Genomic DNA, 17,411 nt, shown 5'->3' with positions numbered 1-17,411 from the left:
GCCTCCCGGCCGCCGTCGTCGACCCGCGTGCGCGGAGCAGCGCCAGCTCCGATTGGCTAGGGTGGCAGCCACGTGACTGGCGTAACGGCGCGGAGGTGAGTCTGCGTTCCCCGACCGGGTCTTGAGAAGGTTTGAGAGGAGGAGGCTTAAGAAGGTTGAGGAGTTGGGTGCATCGTTAGGCGGATTCGTCGGTTTGCGCTCAGGCTCGAGTTTACCTCTTTGAGAGGTCTTACCCTCAGGCTGCTTCCCGATGGTGAGGGGTCCCCGGGTCCGCGAGGTCCCCGAATTGTGGGAGGAACCGTGACCTGTGTGCCCTTTTGTTGTGTCGGACCCCTCGCTGTAGCGCTGGAGGGGTTGCTTTGTGTTAGCCACACTTTACACATAGGTACACCAAAGCTCAGAGACGTGCAGAGAGGGGTCTCCGCCTCTCTGAAGGCCCTTGAGGAATAGGGACTCGATTGCGGAGTTTCTGACGAGATAGGGCGGTGGGCTGATTTAGCGCATGGTGTTGGGAGTTAGATCTGGGTCCTGCTCCCCGCCCCATAACACAAATGTTTACTGAGAACCTAAGCACTGCTGGGGTGGTCCCATTTTCGTGGTAAGCACACAGTTCCTGCTCAAATGGAGTCGACCTTGATCGGTTGGATGACCTTGAGCAAGGTTTTGACTTAAAATTGGATAATACACAGTCATGAGCATGAAATAGAGCCTGTGGCTCTACATGTATCGCTTTTTCTTAAATTCAGCTTTCTTTCCGGTATGTCAGACTGCCTTCAGCATATAGATACTGGAAGCCACAATCAATACCTAAACGTCGGACATATGACAGGATGCTATTCCAAGCATACGCTATAAGGATTTCTAAGATGTGTCACAGCACATCCTGGACACGTGTGGGTCCATGGACTACAGTACATATAACATTAACCCATGCTATGTGTGACTGCATCTTACGAAATAGGTTTCAATCAATACACACTGTTTGGATCAGGGTTTCTCAATCTTCGCACTATTAACATTTTGGGTCCCAATAATTCTTTGGGGTGTGTGTCCTATACTTTATAGGATATTTAATGGCATCTCTAGTCTGGCCCACTAGATACCAGTAGCACCCCCCAAATGGTGACAACCAAAAATGGACCCAACATTGCCAATTGACTCCTTGGGACCAAAATCACACCTTGTTGACAATGGCTGTAAAAATTCATATGCCATATTCACATAGTATGTGCATATAACATGTGAGACCTCATGAACCTTTTAGAGTATACTACAGTAGTAGATAACATTTTTCTTTTCTTTTCTTTAGGGAAGGGGGTGGGGAGAAGAGGGAGAGCGAGAGACAATCTTTTTCTTTTAGTGTGTTTTTTTTTTATTTTTTATTTTTATTTTTTATTTTTTATTAACACATAATGTATTATTTGCTCCAGGGGTACAGGTCTGTGAATCGCCAGGTTTACACACTTCACAACACTCACCATAGCACATACCTTCCCCAATGTCCATAACCCAACCACCCTCTCCCTCCCGCCCCCCAACCCACTGTTTTGTGAGATTAAGAGTCTTACAGAGAGACAGAATCTTAAGCAGTCTCCATGACCAGCAGCAGAGCCCCACGCAGGGCTTGATTTCACAACCTTGAACTCATGACCTGAGCTGAAACCAAGAATCAAATGCTAAACCAGCTAAGCCACCAGGAGCCCCAGTAGTACTAACATTTAATAGTGTGCCAGCTACTAACTTGCGTGCTTTACATACTTTATCTCATGTAATAGTAACAACTTTATGAGACTGGTGTATAATTATTCCCATTTACAGAGGGAGAAGGAACCTGAGTCTTGGGGAAACTTGCTCAGGATCTCACAGTAAGTGGCAAAGCTAGAATTCAAACCCAGGCAGTCTGATTCCAGAGCCACATTCAACCTCTTTACTGAAATATCTTAATATGTGACAACACACAGTGTGCATATTTATAAAAGCATGAGTTAAGTAGTAAGGCTACATTATCATACTAATCTCATTCTGAAAGTCAGAATGGTACAGAAGGAAGATGCTAGTTCCAGAGAATAGTTGACTAGTGACGGGCAAGTTGGGCTTGTTACCGTTCTTTGTGGCAATCAACAACTAAACCTGTCCCGCTGCCTTCCCTAATTTCTCATTCATCCAGTGTAATTCATCCTTCCAGCTCATTTATACTGAACACCTGCTGTGTGTCTAGATACAGTGCTGGGCCCCAGGGGGATGGGTATATACAAAAATGAAATATATACAAAGATGAAAAAACAAGATGGGCTTTGATTTAAGGAGCTTACAACGATAGGAGCAGGTGAGCATGCAAACAGTTACTGTGTCGTGGAGTAAATGCTCTAGTGAAGGTATGGAGAGGAAACAATAGGAGTTTAAGGGGAGAAAAAAAAAGTAGTACTAGAGGCTGCCTGGGAAAGAAAAATCCTCAGGGTGCCTGGCTGGTTCAGTCAGCAGAACATGAGACTCTTGAGTTTGAGCCCCACGTTGGGTGTGGAGCCTACTTAAAAAAATAATAAATTTTAGGGGCAGCTGGGTGGCTCAGTGGGTTAAGCCTCTGCCTTCGGCTCAGGTCATGATCCCAGGGTCCTGGGATCAAGCCCTGCATGGGGCTCTCTGCTCAGCGGGAAGCCTGCTTCCCCCTCTCTCTCTGCCTGCCTCTCTGCCTACTTGTGATCTCTCTCTGTGTCAAACAAATAAATAAAATCTTTAAAAATAATACTTAATTTTAAAAAGTCTCTGCAGAGAAGATAAAGATAAAGCTGAGGCTGTGATATAAAAACGAGTGGAAATGTACACACAGATGAAGCAGGGAAAGCCGTCATGGTCAGTGTGCAGGTACCAAAGCCTGGAGGTGGGAGAGATCAGGGTTTTGGCCTCTCTGAAGAGAGTGTTGGGAAGTGGCTAGAACAGAACCGTCATCTCTAGTTGGAAGGAATAACCAAGCTGGTCATGGGAGCATTGCCCACTCACCCATTAGTACCCTCCGTGGAGATGCAAGTCAGCCCTTCAGGCCCCAGAGACGCCTTTCGTCGCCATTAAGCCCTGACACAAAGTTTTTGACGCTTTTATGAGCCTATAAATAAACTCCTTTCATCATAAACTCTGGCCGTGGCATGGGAACCTAAGTAAAACTGAAAATGCAAATCAACCTTTGAGTTTTTCATTTCAAAACCTAACCCCCCCCATTCTGCAAATTTCCAATTACATGAAAAACATAGTATCATCTTGAAGATTTACTGCTTGAGAACCCTTTCCTTAGAGTTTTCTATGTTTTATTGAACACTCATGGCCTCACAGAAGTGACTCCTGTAAACTTACAGGCTGTCTTCCCATAGTATTTTGTTCAAACCTGATTTTTAGTAAGCTTTGAAGCTATAGAAAAGCAAAGATTTTCATGTGGAACTGACTGCAAATGGAATTTGCTTTCATCATTTTTTTTTCACCCCAGCTTTTTATTTCAGACATAGAGAAGAGTTGAAAGAACATACAATGAATGATCTCTTATATACTCTCAATCATATGCCCTTCACCAAGATTGACTAAAAATCCTGCCACATTTGGTTTATCTCTATCCCCATATATAGATATGTGTCTATATACGTGTGTGTGTTATGTGTGTATAGGCTTTTTTTTTTTTTTTTTTTTACCTTTTGAAAGTGTGTTTAGAAAAGAGACAAATGGGGAACAGTTAGGAGCCTGTTGATGTGATGGGAGGCACCGTCAGTACTAGGAGGAGGTCAGTACCAGGCATTCTGGGAGTATACAGGAAAGGCTTCTCATCGGTCTTTTCTGGTAGCCAGAGGGGGTTTCATGAAGGAAGTGACAGGTAAACTACAACCTAAAGGACACTTCGGAATTAGCCAGTAACAGGTAGAAGGGAGCAGTCTGGGGCAAGGAAACAGCACAGGAAAAGGCATGGTAGCTGGAGGAGAACATCGTGTGTTTGAAGAAGCTGCATGTAGATTTGCATGTCCACATCATCCAGATTAAAGTGAAAAAAAGAGGGAGAGTTGCTGCCAAGGAGGGGGACAGATCTTAAAGGGCCTCTTGGGGCAGGTTAAGAAACCGAGAGTTTATCTTGAGGGCAGTGGGGAAACATTGAAAGTTCTAAATGGGGGGCACTTGGGTGGCTCAGTAGGCTAAAGCCTTTGCCTTCAGCTCAGGTCATGATCCCAGGGCCCTGGGATCGAGCCCCGCATCAGGCTTTCTGCTCAGCAGGGAGCCTGCTTCCCCCTCTCTCTCTGCCTGCCTCTCTGCCTACTTGTGATCTCTGTCTGTCAAATAAGTAAATAAATAAAATCTTAAAAAAAAAAAAAAAAGAAAGTTCTAAATGGGAATAAGATGTGGCCAAATTTGCAATTTTGAAGGCACACTCAACTCTGCTTGAAGAGTGGAGAAAGAACGGAGTTTGAGAAGAAGCAAGGGAACCCACTAAGAGGCTAACATGTTGCAACGATCTGTAGGCAAGACCATCTGTGGATAGTAAGTGGAGAGAGGTAGATGGCGATTTTCAGAAGGAAGACAACAGCATAGAGCACATGGAATTGAGGTGGCCAAGTGGGGGACTGAGAGAAGTCAGGGGCGAATCCCAGTTTTCTAGCTTGAGCAGCTAGCTGAATGGTGGAACCTTTTCCTGGGCTAAGGAGCCTAGAAAACAGAGTAGTCCGGGAGGGCTCAATTCTAGTGGTTGTTTGAAGTGTTTGCGGGAGATCAGTGGAGATGTCCAGTTGGCACGCCTAAGCCCCTGGATGGAGGTCTGGATTGGAGGCAGAGAAAGCAAGCTGTGCCCTGTGTCTTCTTCTCGTGCAGCCTTGGCCTCAACATGTACATGAGGCAGCTCTTCCGGTCCTCACATCTCCAGTGGGCTCGGAGGGCAACCTTCCCGAAACACAGCCAGGGGAGGCTCCAGCGAGCCAGGCGATGGACACATTCTGGAGGCGGCACCTACAGAGCGGTGATTTTTGACATGAGTGGAGTTCTCATTCCTTCTCCAGGGAGAGTGGCGGCAGGTGAGCTCTTCATTCTGTTTCACTTTTGGAAACTAGGGTCGGCGCAGGGGGAATGAAGCGTGTAAGGGGAGGCTGAGAGGAACGTTTGGGCAGCTCTTCATTTCCATGTCACCTCATGGCCTGTCTTCGCTGCTTCACCTCCTGCCATCACGTTCTCATTCCAGCCAGCAGGAAGGAAAAAAGGCAGAAGAACTGACCTACTGTGGTGGCTGCTTGGGCAGTTTTCCATGCTAAGCGAACCCAAGTACAGGTTTTACATGCCCCTGAGTAAATATTTCCTATTGACCTTAAACATGAAGCAGTTATTTTGCCAGCAAAAATGAGTTTGGGGGTGCCTAGGTGGCTCAGTGGGTTAAAGCCTTTGCCTTCAGCTCAGGTCATCATCCCAGGGGCCTGGGATCCAGCTCTGCTCAGCAGGGAGCCTGCTTCCCCCTCTCTCTCTCTGCCTGCCTCTCTGCCTACTTGTGATCTCTGTCTCTGTCAAATAAATAAAATCTTAAAAAAAGAATGAGTTTGTTTGGGAATAGCAAGAGAATTGCAGTTTGGGACAAGCAAGCTATGGCCAACACTACAGGCTAGTCCCACAAAGGAGAGGAACATTATTTTGTGGAGAAAGAGGAGGAAACTGGGAGGGCTTGTTTTGAACAAAAGTCCACTAGAGAAAGGCAGGAGTTCAGGGCGACGATGATTTCTCATCAGCAGAGGTGCTGGGGTAGTGAGTTAAGCACACATCTTTCTCCTGCTGAGGCCGGGAAGTGATGATCCTTTCCTTTTGAAGATTGTTCTGTTGGGTTCTGTAACTGACGGGATTCGGAGGGGCGTGAGGGCTCCCCCTTCTGGCCGCCTGCCTTCATTTCAGGAAGGTTTCCCTTCTCACATGACCCAGCTAATAAGCAAGCAGACTCAGCAGTTTCTGACCTCCAGCAGTTCTGACCTCCAGCGGCAGCTGGGCCCTCAGCTTCTCTATTCCTCTGCTCATATTCCACTGGCATTTATGACCGGGCAGTTCCCACCTTCTCAACAGCCATCCTACTCCCCGCGCCACAAACCTGCCTCCTTGACCGGCAGCCGAGTCTCCTTTTGACAAAGATCACTGGACAGAACTGAAAGTTTTCTTAACTTTCTCCAGAGTATCTGGAGAACCTATTCGCTTCTGTCCTCTCCGTGTGCCTCGGCCCAGGGTTAGCTCCCTATCTTCCCCCACCTGCACCATCACGTGAGCCTCCTAAGCTGTCAGTCTCTGTCCCCCCCCCCCCATCTGCAGCACTCTGGGTTTTGTGCCACCTTCCACACAGCCCCCAGAATTAGCTTTCTGAAATACAGATCTTATCCCCTCCCTTCCTTGCTTCAAATCCTTGAGTGCCTGTGCTTTGCCCCTTAGATGAAGTCCAGAAGCTTTCACTTGGTATCCGAAGGCCTCTTGCAGATTAGCCCTCCTGTCCTTGTGTTGCAACATCGCCCACATTTCAGCTGCGACGGACTGACTTGTTGTTCTTTAAACTTGCCAAACACATTTACACTCTTGTGTCTTTGCAAGTTCTCTCCCCTCTGTTGGCAGCTGCCCTTCCCCATCCTGTTTACCTGTTCAAATCCTCCCGGTACTTTTGATGGTAAGTTAAGCAGTGTATTACTGGCTCAGTGCCTGGAGTCTTGCACACTCACTACATCTTGTGGTGATTATTAGTATTGATTTTAAGACTTCGCTTCTGGGAAGCCTTCTCTGACCTCCTCCCTGGGTAGAATGTCCCTGGCTAGCATGTCAGTGTAACCTCCACCAAGGTGTGTTTTGGTTAGCAAGGTTTTTCTATAAAGGGCTGAGAAGGCTTTGCAAGCCATACCGCAACTGTTCTGTTTTGCTGTTGTGGCAAGAAAACAGTGACAGCAGCAAATGAATGGGTGTGGTTGTATTCTAATAAAACCTTACTCACAAAAACAGATGGGAGACAGAGTTGGTTCCCAGGCCATCCTTGCTTCAAACTGCAAGTTTGCAAATCCTTGCTTTAGTTTATACATCTGTGTGGTAGTCCGTTATATGAATGTACCATAGGTGATTTAACAAGCCATTTATTAATATACATTTAAGTTTCTGGTTCTCTCTCTTTTTTTTTTTCCCCTTAAGATTTTATTTCTTGGGTTGCCTGGGTGGCTCAGAGGGTTAAGCCTCTGCCTTTGGCTCAGGTCATGATCTCAGGGTCCTGGGATCGAGCCCCACATTGGGCTCTCTGCTTATCAGGGAGCCTGCTTCCTCCTCTCTCTCTGCCTGCCTCTCTGCCTACTTGTGATGTCTGCCTGTCAAATAATTTTTTTTTTTAAATCTTAAAAAAAAGATTTTCTTTCTTTATTTGAGAGAGAGAGAAAACAAGTGCGGGGAGGGGCAGAGGAAGACTCGGGACTTGATCCCAAGACTTGATCCCGAGAGACTCCAGCATCATGACCTGAGCCAAAGGCAGACGCTTAACCAGCTGAGCCACCCAGGCGCCCTCTGATTCTTTTTATTACAAGTAATTCTGCACAGCCTTGTACATATCCTTTGCTGACTTTTATAGATCTATCTGTGGGAGAGATTCCTAGAAAGTAGGATTACTGCATTGGATATGCATTTAAAATTTTGCTTTCCATAGAGGTTGTGCTTGTTCCCACTCCCATCAACAGTATATGAGAGTGCCAGCTCCCTTATGTACTTGCCAGTTCTCAGACCATAAAAAATGTGACACACTTTAGTTCTCAGATTAAATAAGTAGGATTGTTTGGATTGAGCTTTAAACGCCTTGCTGTTCTCGGGGCACCTTGGAGGCTCAGTCAGTTAAGCATCGACTCTTGGTTTTGGCTCAGGTCATGATCTCGCAGTGGTAGGACTGAGCTACTCACTGGCTCAGAGTCGAGTCAGCTTAAGATTCTTTCTCCCAGGGCCCCTGGGAGGCTGAGTGGGTTAAAGCCTCTGCTTTCGGCTCAGGTCATGATCCCAGGGTCCTGGGATGGAGCCCCACGTCGTCGGGCTCTCTGCTCAGCAGGGAGCCTGCTTCCTCCTCTCTCTCTGCCGGCCTCTCTGCCTACTTGTGATCTCTGTCTGCCAAATAAATAAATAAAAATCTTTAAAAAAAAAAAAAGATTCTTTTTCCCTCTCCCCCTTAGCCCCTCCCCACTCTCCTGCTTACATGCTCTCTCTCAAAAAATAAATAAAGTCTTGCAGTTCTCGAAAGATAGATCAGATCAGTAACACTGATTATTTCTGAAGAATGAGATTATCATTTTACTTTCTTATTTTATACTTTCTGTGGTGAGATATTTTCAGTGCACAGGCCTTATTTTATTCAAACAAAAAAATGTGTAAAGCATATTATGTCTTAGAAATAATTACAATAGTTTTATATATTTTTTAAGGTTTTTTGTTTTTTGTTTTTTGTTTTTAATTTGTTGGAGAGAGAGAGACAGAGATAGTGAGAGATGGGGGGGGCAGGGAGTAGAGGGAGAAGCAGGCTCCCCACTGAGCAGGGAACCCGATGTGGGATTCGATCCCGGGACTCCAGGATCATGACTTGTGCCAAAGGCAGTTGCTTAATCAACTGAGCCACCTAGGCACCCTGCTTTATGTATTTTTGCCCCGTAGCAGCTATATTTTATTTTATTTATTTATTTATTTTTTTTAGATTTTTTCTTTATTTATCTGACAGAGATCACAAGTAGGCAGAGAGGCAGGCAGAGAGAGAGGAGGAAGCAGGCTCCCTGCAGAGCAGAAAGCCCGATGTGGGGCTCGATCCCAGGACTCTGGGATCATGACCTGAGCCGAAGGCAGAGGCTTTAACCCACTGAGCCACCCAGGTGCCCCCGTAGCAGCTATATTTTAGAAAGAAAAAACAACCTTGTACAAGAAAAAGCAGCTCCTGTCTAAAGGTCCCCAGTGTAGACAAATGCTGATCTGTTCACTGCGTGAGCATTTTGTGGATAGAAATTTTCTTTCTTGGGGGCTCCTGGGTGGCTCAGTGGGTTAAAGCCTTTGCCTTTGGCTCAGGTCATGATCTCAGGGTCCTGGGATCGAGCCCCGCACCCGCTCTCTGCTCAGCGGGGAGCCTGCTTCCCTCTCACTCTCTGCCTGCCTCTCTGCCTACTTGGGCTCTCTGTCAAATAAATAAATAAACGCTTTAAAAAAAAATAAATTTTCTTCTTTAGTCCACAAAGACGGCATCCCCCAAGCAAACATTTCCGTGTACCACCAGCCCCACTGCCATACGGGATTACTACAGTTTACAAAATGACAGGCTTGTTCGTGAGTGCTGGCAGTGTCCAGTTTATTATGCATGTTATTCCCTTACTACCTGCCAGGCCCGTGTGAATGAGCCGGCTAATGAGAGACCTGGGAAGAAAAGACATAATGCAGTGTCGAGTCCCGTCAAGCAGCCGGTAAAGACCTGACACTTACCAGCGGTGTCCCCTCACTCAGTATCCCTGTCACCTTGGAGGCCTCCCACTGAGATTTTGCATTTCCTGAATTTCTTCAGATTCCCAGCAGAATCCGCCTGTCACCATGGCAGTGCCTCGGGTTGGGGACGCTAATTCCCCCAGGCTTCCCAAAGCCAGGCCATCGGTCCACGTGCTTCCCTTACTGCATCTTTTACTTCCTATAGAATGGGAACTACAAAATGATATCCCTCCTGGAACTATACGGAAGGCCTGGATCTCAGGTGGCGAGAATGGGCCCTGGATGAAACTTATGAGGGGAGAGATAACAACAGAGGATTTCTTGCAAGAATTTGGGAGACTTTGCTCTGAAATTGTGAGTGATAAAAACACTTGAATTTACATATTATTTTTGCCAGATAGGGGACGCCCTACTCACCCGGTAAATTGATTAAACTGCAGATAAAGAGGTAAAACCTAATAATCTCTTTTAAGTTTTTCATTTCTTTGGGTTTTTTTTCAATATTTCAAGTTTTTATTTATTTTGTTTGGTTGATTTTTTTCAAAATTTTATTTAAATTTTAGTTAGTTAACATACAGTGTAATATTAGTCTCAGGAGTGGGACGCCTGGGTGGCTCAGTGGGTTAAGCTGCTCCCTTCGGCTCAGGTCATGATCTCAGGGTCCTGGGATCGAGTCCCACATCGGGCTCTCTGCTTAGCAGGGAGCCTGCTTCCTCCTCTCTCTCTCTCTGCCTGCCTCTCTGCCTACTTGTGATCTCTCTCTGTCAAATAAATAAATAAAATCTTAAAAAAAAAAATTAGTCTCAGGAGTAGTTGATACATCACTTGGATACAACACCCAGTGTTCATCACAAGTGCCCTCCTTAGCACCCATCACCCATTTATAGTAAAAGTTTTTTTTTTTTTTAAGATTTTATTTATTTATTTGACAGACAGAGATCACAAGTAGGCAGAGAGGCAGGCAGGGGGGGTGGGAAGCAGGCTCCTTGCTGAGCAGAGAGCCTGATGTAGGGCTCGATCCCAGGACCCTGAGATCATGACCTGAGCTGAAGGCAGAGGCTTAACCCACTGAGCCACCAAGGTGCCCCTATAGTAAAAGTTTTTAATGTATTTCTTCCATTCCCAGGAACTCAACTGTAGCTACAGATATGAATAAGTAAAAGTATTCCTTACTGAGCTCTATCAATTCTTGTTCATCTGTAAGAGGAGCTGTCTGCGTAACAGCTTTGATTGGAAAGCTTAATTAAAGCAATAATAAGGGGTGCCTGGGTGGCACAGTCCGTTAACTGTCCAACTCTTGGTTTCAGCTCGAGTTGTGATCTGGTGATCAGGTCCTGGGATTGAGCCCTGCATCAGGCTCTGTGCTCAACATGGGGTCTGCTCTGGATTCTCCCTCTCCTTCTGCCTCTGCCCTTCCTACTCATGTTGTCTCTCTTCTCTCTCAAATACATAAATTAAATCTTAAAAAAAAAAGTTTAAAAAAAATTTTAAAAAGCAGTAATAATATTGACCCTTTTCTCTGTACTAGGCATTGTTCTAAGTTCTTTTTTTTTTTTTTTTAAGATTTTATTTATTTATTTGAGTGAGAGAGACAGAGATAGTGAGAGCAAGCATTAGTGGGAAAGAGAGGGAGAAGCAGGCTCCCTGCCAAGCAAAGAGCCTGACATGGGGCTCGATCCCAGGACCCCAGGATCATGACCTGAACTGAAGGCACCCACTTCACTGACTGAGCCACCCAGGTGCCCCTGGTTCTAAGTTCTTTATTTACATTAACTCAAGTGTGGACTTCACAGTAATCCTACTAAAATGATTTAAATTATAGTAAACAAAGTTCTGTGGATCAGTGGTTGTATTGGTTGCACAATAATGAATGTACTTAACGCCACCCAGCTAGACACTTAAAGTGGCTAAAATAGTAAATGTTGTGTTAGGTATATTTTACCCCAATTTCAAATATGTATGTAAAACATTGTGCTAAACGAAAGAAAGAAGCTGATCAAAAAAGACCGCATATTGTATGATTCCGTTTATATGAAATGCCCAGAATAGGGAAGTCTATAGGAAAAGAAACTAAATTACTAATTTTCTAGGACTGAGAGTATTGGGGTATGGGAGGTGGAATGGGAAATGATTCCAGTGTATGTGGGGTTTCTTTTCAGAGTGATGAAAATGTTCTAAGATTGATTGTGGTGATGGTCACACAACCTTGTGAACATATTAAAAACTTTGAATCAGGGATGCCTGGATGGCTTAGTTGGTTGGACGACTGCCTTTGGCTCAGGTCATGATCCCGGAGTCCCGGGATCGAGTCCCACATCGGGCTCCCAGCTCCACGGGGAGTCTGCTTCTCCCTCTGACCTTCTCCTCGCTCATGCTCTCTCTCACTGTCTCTCTCTCAAAACAAATAAATAAATAAATCTTAAAAAAAAAAAACAACAACTTTGAATCAGGGGCTCCTGGGTGGCTCGGGCAATAAACATATGCCTCCGGCTCAGGTCATGATCTCAGGGTCCTGGGAATGGGTCCCGCATCGGATTCTCTGCTCAGCGGGGAGCCTGCTTCCCCCTCTCCCACTACCTGCCTTTCTGCCTACTTGTGATCTCTCTTTCTCTCTATCAAATAAATAAATTATATATAAAAAAAGAAAATCATTACATGTCTTCTGGATCATTAAGGATTAAATCAGATCTGCCTCATATACTTTTGCAGTTGTTACTTCTGAAGATTGCCAATCCATGAGTAAAATAGGGAATTCACTTATCAGGAATATTGGTATAGATGGCTCCAGTCTCTACCATTGGCATGGAAAGTCAGTTTTTACAACCTTGTATGCAAGGTTCTGCACAACAGCCAAAGGAGAATTCCCTAGGCAACAATATTTTTCTCTGTTGGTGATAAGCTCTTCCTCCTACTCTTAATTATTATCAGTTCTCCTCTCCCCTCCCCGCTTTTAGGTGAAGACCTCTGTGCCCGTGGGCTCCTTTTTCTCTCTGCTGACCAGTGACCAAGTGGCAAAGCAGTTCCCAGTGATGACTGAGGCCATAACTCAAATTCGGGCAAAAGGCCTTCGGACTGCAGTCTTGAGCAATAATTTTTATCTTCCCAATGGGAAAAGCTTTTTGCCCCTGGACCGGAAACAGTTTGATGTGGTAAGCTTGAAGTGACCCAAACTATCAAAACAGAGACTCTGTCCTTGCTTCAGGAGTCATCATTAAATGCTGCCTTTTAGCTGATCTTGAGTGAATGGGTTTTCTTATCCAGACTAACTTGACTAAACTAGGTTTAGACATAACAGGACGAAAAGAGGACATTTAAAAGGTCACTGAGCTCTCCGCAAAGTCCAGTATTTATGGGATTTGACAAATGGTTGAAACCTCAGCTTTAGAGACTCTTTCACATTCTGAATTTGAACCTTATTCGTCATATAACACACAAACTTCCATTGGGCCTCATGTCTTAAAGGGCCTGCTAACCTTTTTAAAGACCAGTCCTGTTGGGGTGCCTGACTGTCTCAGTCGGAAGGGTGTGTGAATATTGACCCCAGGGTCATGAGTTTGAGCCCCTGTGTTGGGTCTAGAGATTACTTAAATAAATAAATTTTTTTTTTAAAGATTTTATTTATTTGTCAGAGAGAGAGAGGGAGAGAGAGCGAGCACAAGCATACAGAATGGCAGGCAGAGGCAGAGGGAGAAGCAGGCTCCCTGCCGAACAAGGAGCCCGATGTGGGACTCGATCCCAGGACACTGGAATCATGACCTGAGACAAAGGCAGCTGCTTAACTAACTGAGCCACCCAGGCGTCCCAGTAAATATTTTTTTTAAAAAAAGAAGAAAAAGGAGCACCTGGGTGGCTCAGTTGACTAAGCGTCTGACTCTTGATTTTGGCTCAGGTCATGGTCTCAGAGTTATGATCTCAGGGTTGTGAGCTCAAGCCCCTGCTTAAGATGATTCTTTCTTTCCCTCTCCCTTTGCCCTCCCTCTCAAAAAAGAAAAAAGAAAAAAAAGACCAGCAATGTTGCTCTCTATTTCTGTGGCATTAATCCTGAGACTAGTGCTAACAAAACTTACTGCAGTAATGGAAATGTCCAATATGGTTGCTACTACCACACACGGCTATTAAACACTTGAAATGTGGCTAGCATCACTGAAGAACTGAATTTTATTTCATTTTTTATTAGTTTAAATGTTAATAATCAGGGCGCCTGGGTGGCTCAGTGGGTTAAAACCTCTGCCTTCGGCTCAGGTCATGATCTCAGGGTCCTGGGATCTAGCCCGGCATTGGGCTCTCTGCTCAGCAGGGAGCCTGCTTCCCCCTCTCTGCCTGCTTGTGATCTCTGTCAAATAAATAAATAAATAAAATCTTTAAAAAAATGTAAATAATCAAATACTGTATTGGCTAGCCCAGTGCTAGACTGTCAAACTACACTGAGGACATACTGAGTGCAGAGATGGTCTTCTGGGCTAGGAGGTTATTGTACCTATAAAGGATTCCCCATTTCCCCAAGAGAAAATAGAGTACTATCCTAGGATAGATAACGAATTATTTTTAGATGACCTGCTTAAACTTCAGTTAGAGAATAAATTTTCATTGAGCCGTTACTCTGTGCAGGGTGTTGGCGAGGCATGAAGGGGTACCGTGTCACATGTGACGGACGATCTTTGCCTGCTGGAGCACACAGTTGCTACATTTCAAGGGCTCACTCACCACATGTGGCTAGTGGCTGCTATATTGGACAGCGCAGATATAGCCTTTCCATCACTGCAGGAGGCTCTATCAGATAGTGCTAGTTTAGAACATGAAATCTAGTTGAATGGACAGGCAGAAATTCAGAGCACGAAGGTTGGAAATTAGCTTCGCAGCCCATACTGTTTTCACCTGCCACACCCCCCTTCCTTCTTGTAGAAAGCCCATCAGATATGAAGTCCTCACCTCCCTGGACATCATGCCTGGCTCCCCACCTGCTTAGATGGTTAATTTCCCTGCAGTACACATACAGACCTCTTCCAAGCTCCCTCCCCTGTGAGCGCTCCGAACCTCGGCCAGATTCCGTCCTGTTTCTGCAGCTTGCAAACTTGCTCTCCTGAACCTCAGTTTTCTCGTCTGTAATTCAGGAATAGCAATTTCTAGTTGTAGGGTAGCTGTGTGCCCCCCACAGAATAATGCATGCAAAGCTCCCTGCATGGTCCGGGCTCATGGCAGTTATTTTCAGAGGTTCCTTCCATCCAGGGCAGCTATAGGAATGATAACGTCATCTGGACAACTGAAGCTGGTCAGGTTCACACTGAGCCCTCCAAGGGAAGCTACAATTTAAAAGACCTATTGAGCTTCTTGAAAAAAAATGGACTTGTTTATTTAGACTTCACAGGCTTTCTGGCATGTGCTTTCCAGCAGCTTTTCTGGTGGGTTTTCATATTTTAGATCAGCAGGAGACCTGGAGTTTTAAAAATATTTCCTCAAGGGCAACGATTTAGATTTTTGTTCTCTAAGGCTCTAAATACATACATACACACACACACACACACACACACGTGCACGGGCACATGCGCGCGCGCGCGCGCACACACACACACACACACACATTTCTTGGAATAAAGATAGTGTAAGCAATCCTGAAATGTCTAACAGCATTAGAGACTGAACTCTTCAGTATTGTAGGAATCTGTCTCGGCTTTAAGAATTTTTTTCATCTATTTTTTTTTTTAATTTAAAAAGCTTTTACATTGTTTTTTATTGTAAAAACCCACATAACAGGGGCGCCTGGGTGGCTCAGTGGGGTAAAGCCTCTGCCTTTGGGCTCAGGTCATGATCCCAGGGGCCTGGGATGGAGCTCCATGTCTGACTCTCTGCTCAGCGGGGAGCCTGTTTTTCCCTTTCCCTGCCGCTCCCCCTGCTTGTACTCTCTCTCTCTCCCCCTGTCAAATAAACAAATGAAATCTTTAAAAAATATAATAAAAAAAATAAATAAAGTTCTCAACGACTGCTACTGTAGGTAAGATAGCTGTTCACATCCCCGTGTTACTGATGAGGACACAGAGGCCCATCATGGCCTCACTGTTTGCCAAAGGTCACTGTGTCTGAAGCAGAACTCTGGTTTTCCGAGCTTGCTCCCAGGTAGCAATCCAGGATTTCCATGTCCAACTTTAAAAAGCAACATCATTTTACATCATAAAACTCCTAAGTTACTTGTTACAACAAATCTCAACTGTCCTTGTATTATTTCTCTTCAAAAACTATAGCAGGACGCATGTGGGAGCACCGCCTTTTAGAGACACTCACCTCTCATTCCTGTTCCTTGCTCAGGTCGTGGAATCCTGCCTAGAAGGGATCTGTAAGCCAGACCCCAGGATCTACAAGCTGTGCTTGGAGCGGCTCGGCCTGCAGCCGTCGGAGTCCATTTTTCTTGACGATCTTGGACCAAATCTAAAAGCTGCTGCCAGCCTTGGCATTCGCACCATTCAGGTAACGGTCACCATTTTTTGGAACCCCGGCTGTGCAGCAGGCACTAGCCTCAGCATATCTGTGCAGACTGTTCACAATCATTCTTGTGTTTAGTGGTTTCCCCCCATGCTGCTGTAGTCTTCTTTTTCTTATTAATTAGGAAATCTATGTGACGAGCCACTCACATTTTCAAAGGGAGGGAGGACAAACACTTACCAGAAAGTCAGTTTGAGGAAAGAATTACACAAGGAAGGGCACCCGAGTGGCTCATTTGGTTAAGTGACTGCCTTCAGCTCAGGTCATAATCCCGGAGTCCCAGGATTGAGCCACGCATCGGGCTCCCTGCTCAGTGGGGAGTCCGCTTCTCCCTCTGACCCTCTCCCCTTGCATGCTCTCTCTCTCTCTCTCAAAAAAATAAGAAAATCTTAGGGGGGAAAAAAGGAATTACACAAGGACGTGGCTGGCAGGCTTAGGACATTTGGGATGGCAGTTAGGCTATCCTAGTAATGCTGTTCTGGGTTAGGCCACACGGACCGCCCAGGTGATGGCTGTGAAGGGTGAGAAGCCACAAGAGGAGGTCTCTGACTGGCTTGTGACGTTTGGGTTTTTGCTATGAAGCTGACAGGCCGTGGGGACAGGGTAGATGCTGCTGTATGCTGGCCTCCTGGTGTGAGGGAGCATCACGGACTCTTCACTGGCACTCTTCCCAGTGGAGAAGAATGATTAATGTGGTTAGGAATTAAATGGGAAGAGGAAGCTCATTCTACAGCTTCCTTGTTAGTTGACTATCCTGGCCTTCAAGGCCCTTGCCCAAAGACCCGACTTCTTGGCTATCTCCCTCTAAAGAACTACCCTTTTAGGGCACTTGGGTGCCTTAGTCCGCTAAGCACCTGTGTTCGGGTCCTAGGATGCCCAGGGTCCTGGGGTCAAGCTCCACATCGGCCTCCCTGTTCAGGATGAAATCTGCTTCTCCTTCTTCCTCTGCCCCTTACCCCCCTGCTCATGCTCTCTCTCTCTCACTCACATTATCTCTCTCTCAAATAAATAAAATCTTTAAAAAAACCCCCACAAAACTACCCTTTTGGAGAACAGGCAGGAGGCCAGGTGAGGATTGACTGGTGATACATGTTCAATATTTTCTTTGAAACCAGGTTAATGACCCAGAAACTGCCATAAAGGAATTAGAAACCCTTTTAGGCTTTACGATGAGAATGGTTATTCCAAACACTGGCCCTGTGAGAGAAACAGTGGAAATTCCACAAGAGTCCTTGGAGAAGTACCTCAAAGACCTACTGGGGACCCAGAGCACAGGTATTTCCGTGTTTGCATTTTGCTTACTCTCTTAAGGCTCAGCTTTCAGTCTGGCTCTCCCTTTGAAATCCCTGTGGAATATGCTGGAGACAGGCGGTGTGATGAGGTAAACCGCTGTTGGGCTCAGTGGATCCGAAAGCAGCTTTCAGTCTTGCTTGGGAAAAAGCATTAACCCCAAAAGGTCACGTGCCCCCTCTTCCACCTGAGTG

At 45.6% G+C, this 17,411-nt stretch overlaps 1 protein-coding gene across 3 annotated transcripts in view; it reads left to right on the top strand.

Annotated features, from left to right (window-relative positions):
• Positions 1 to 2: 2 nt before the first annotated feature.
• Positions 3 to 17,411, top strand: part of ACAD10 (acyl-CoA dehydrogenase family member 10) — a 37,228-nt gene continuing 19,819 nt past the window's right edge. Inside the window, exons 1-6 of one of the 3 annotated variants that reach the window (XM_032310766.1) lie at positions 3 to 95; positions 4,837 to 5,036; positions 9,659 to 9,807; positions 12,408 to 12,602; positions 15,754 to 15,912; positions 17,043 to 17,202. In XM_032310766.1, the coding sequence (XP_032166657.1) occupies positions 4,850 to 5,036; positions 9,659 to 9,807; positions 12,408 to 12,602; positions 15,754 to 15,912; positions 17,043 to 17,202 (850 nt within the window). In that variant the 5' untranslated portion in view covers positions 3 to 95; positions 4,837 to 4,849. The remainder of the gene's footprint in view (positions 96 to 4,836; positions 5,037 to 9,658; positions 9,808 to 12,407; positions 12,603 to 15,753; positions 15,913 to 17,042; positions 17,203 to 17,411) is intronic. The other 2 variants (XM_032310763.1, XM_032310765.1) reach the window with 2 other exon arrangements.

The sequence above is a fragment of the Mustela erminea genome, chromosome 13 (genome assembly GCF_009829155.1).
Source record: "Mustela erminea isolate mMusErm1 chromosome 13, mMusErm1.Pri, whole genome shotgun sequence".
Classification (NCBI taxonomy): Eukaryota; Metazoa; Chordata; class Mammalia; order Carnivora; family Mustelidae; genus Mustela; species Mustela erminea.
The sequence above is the reverse complement of the archived record's forward strand: the minus strand, read 5'-3'. Positions and strand labels throughout refer to the sequence as shown.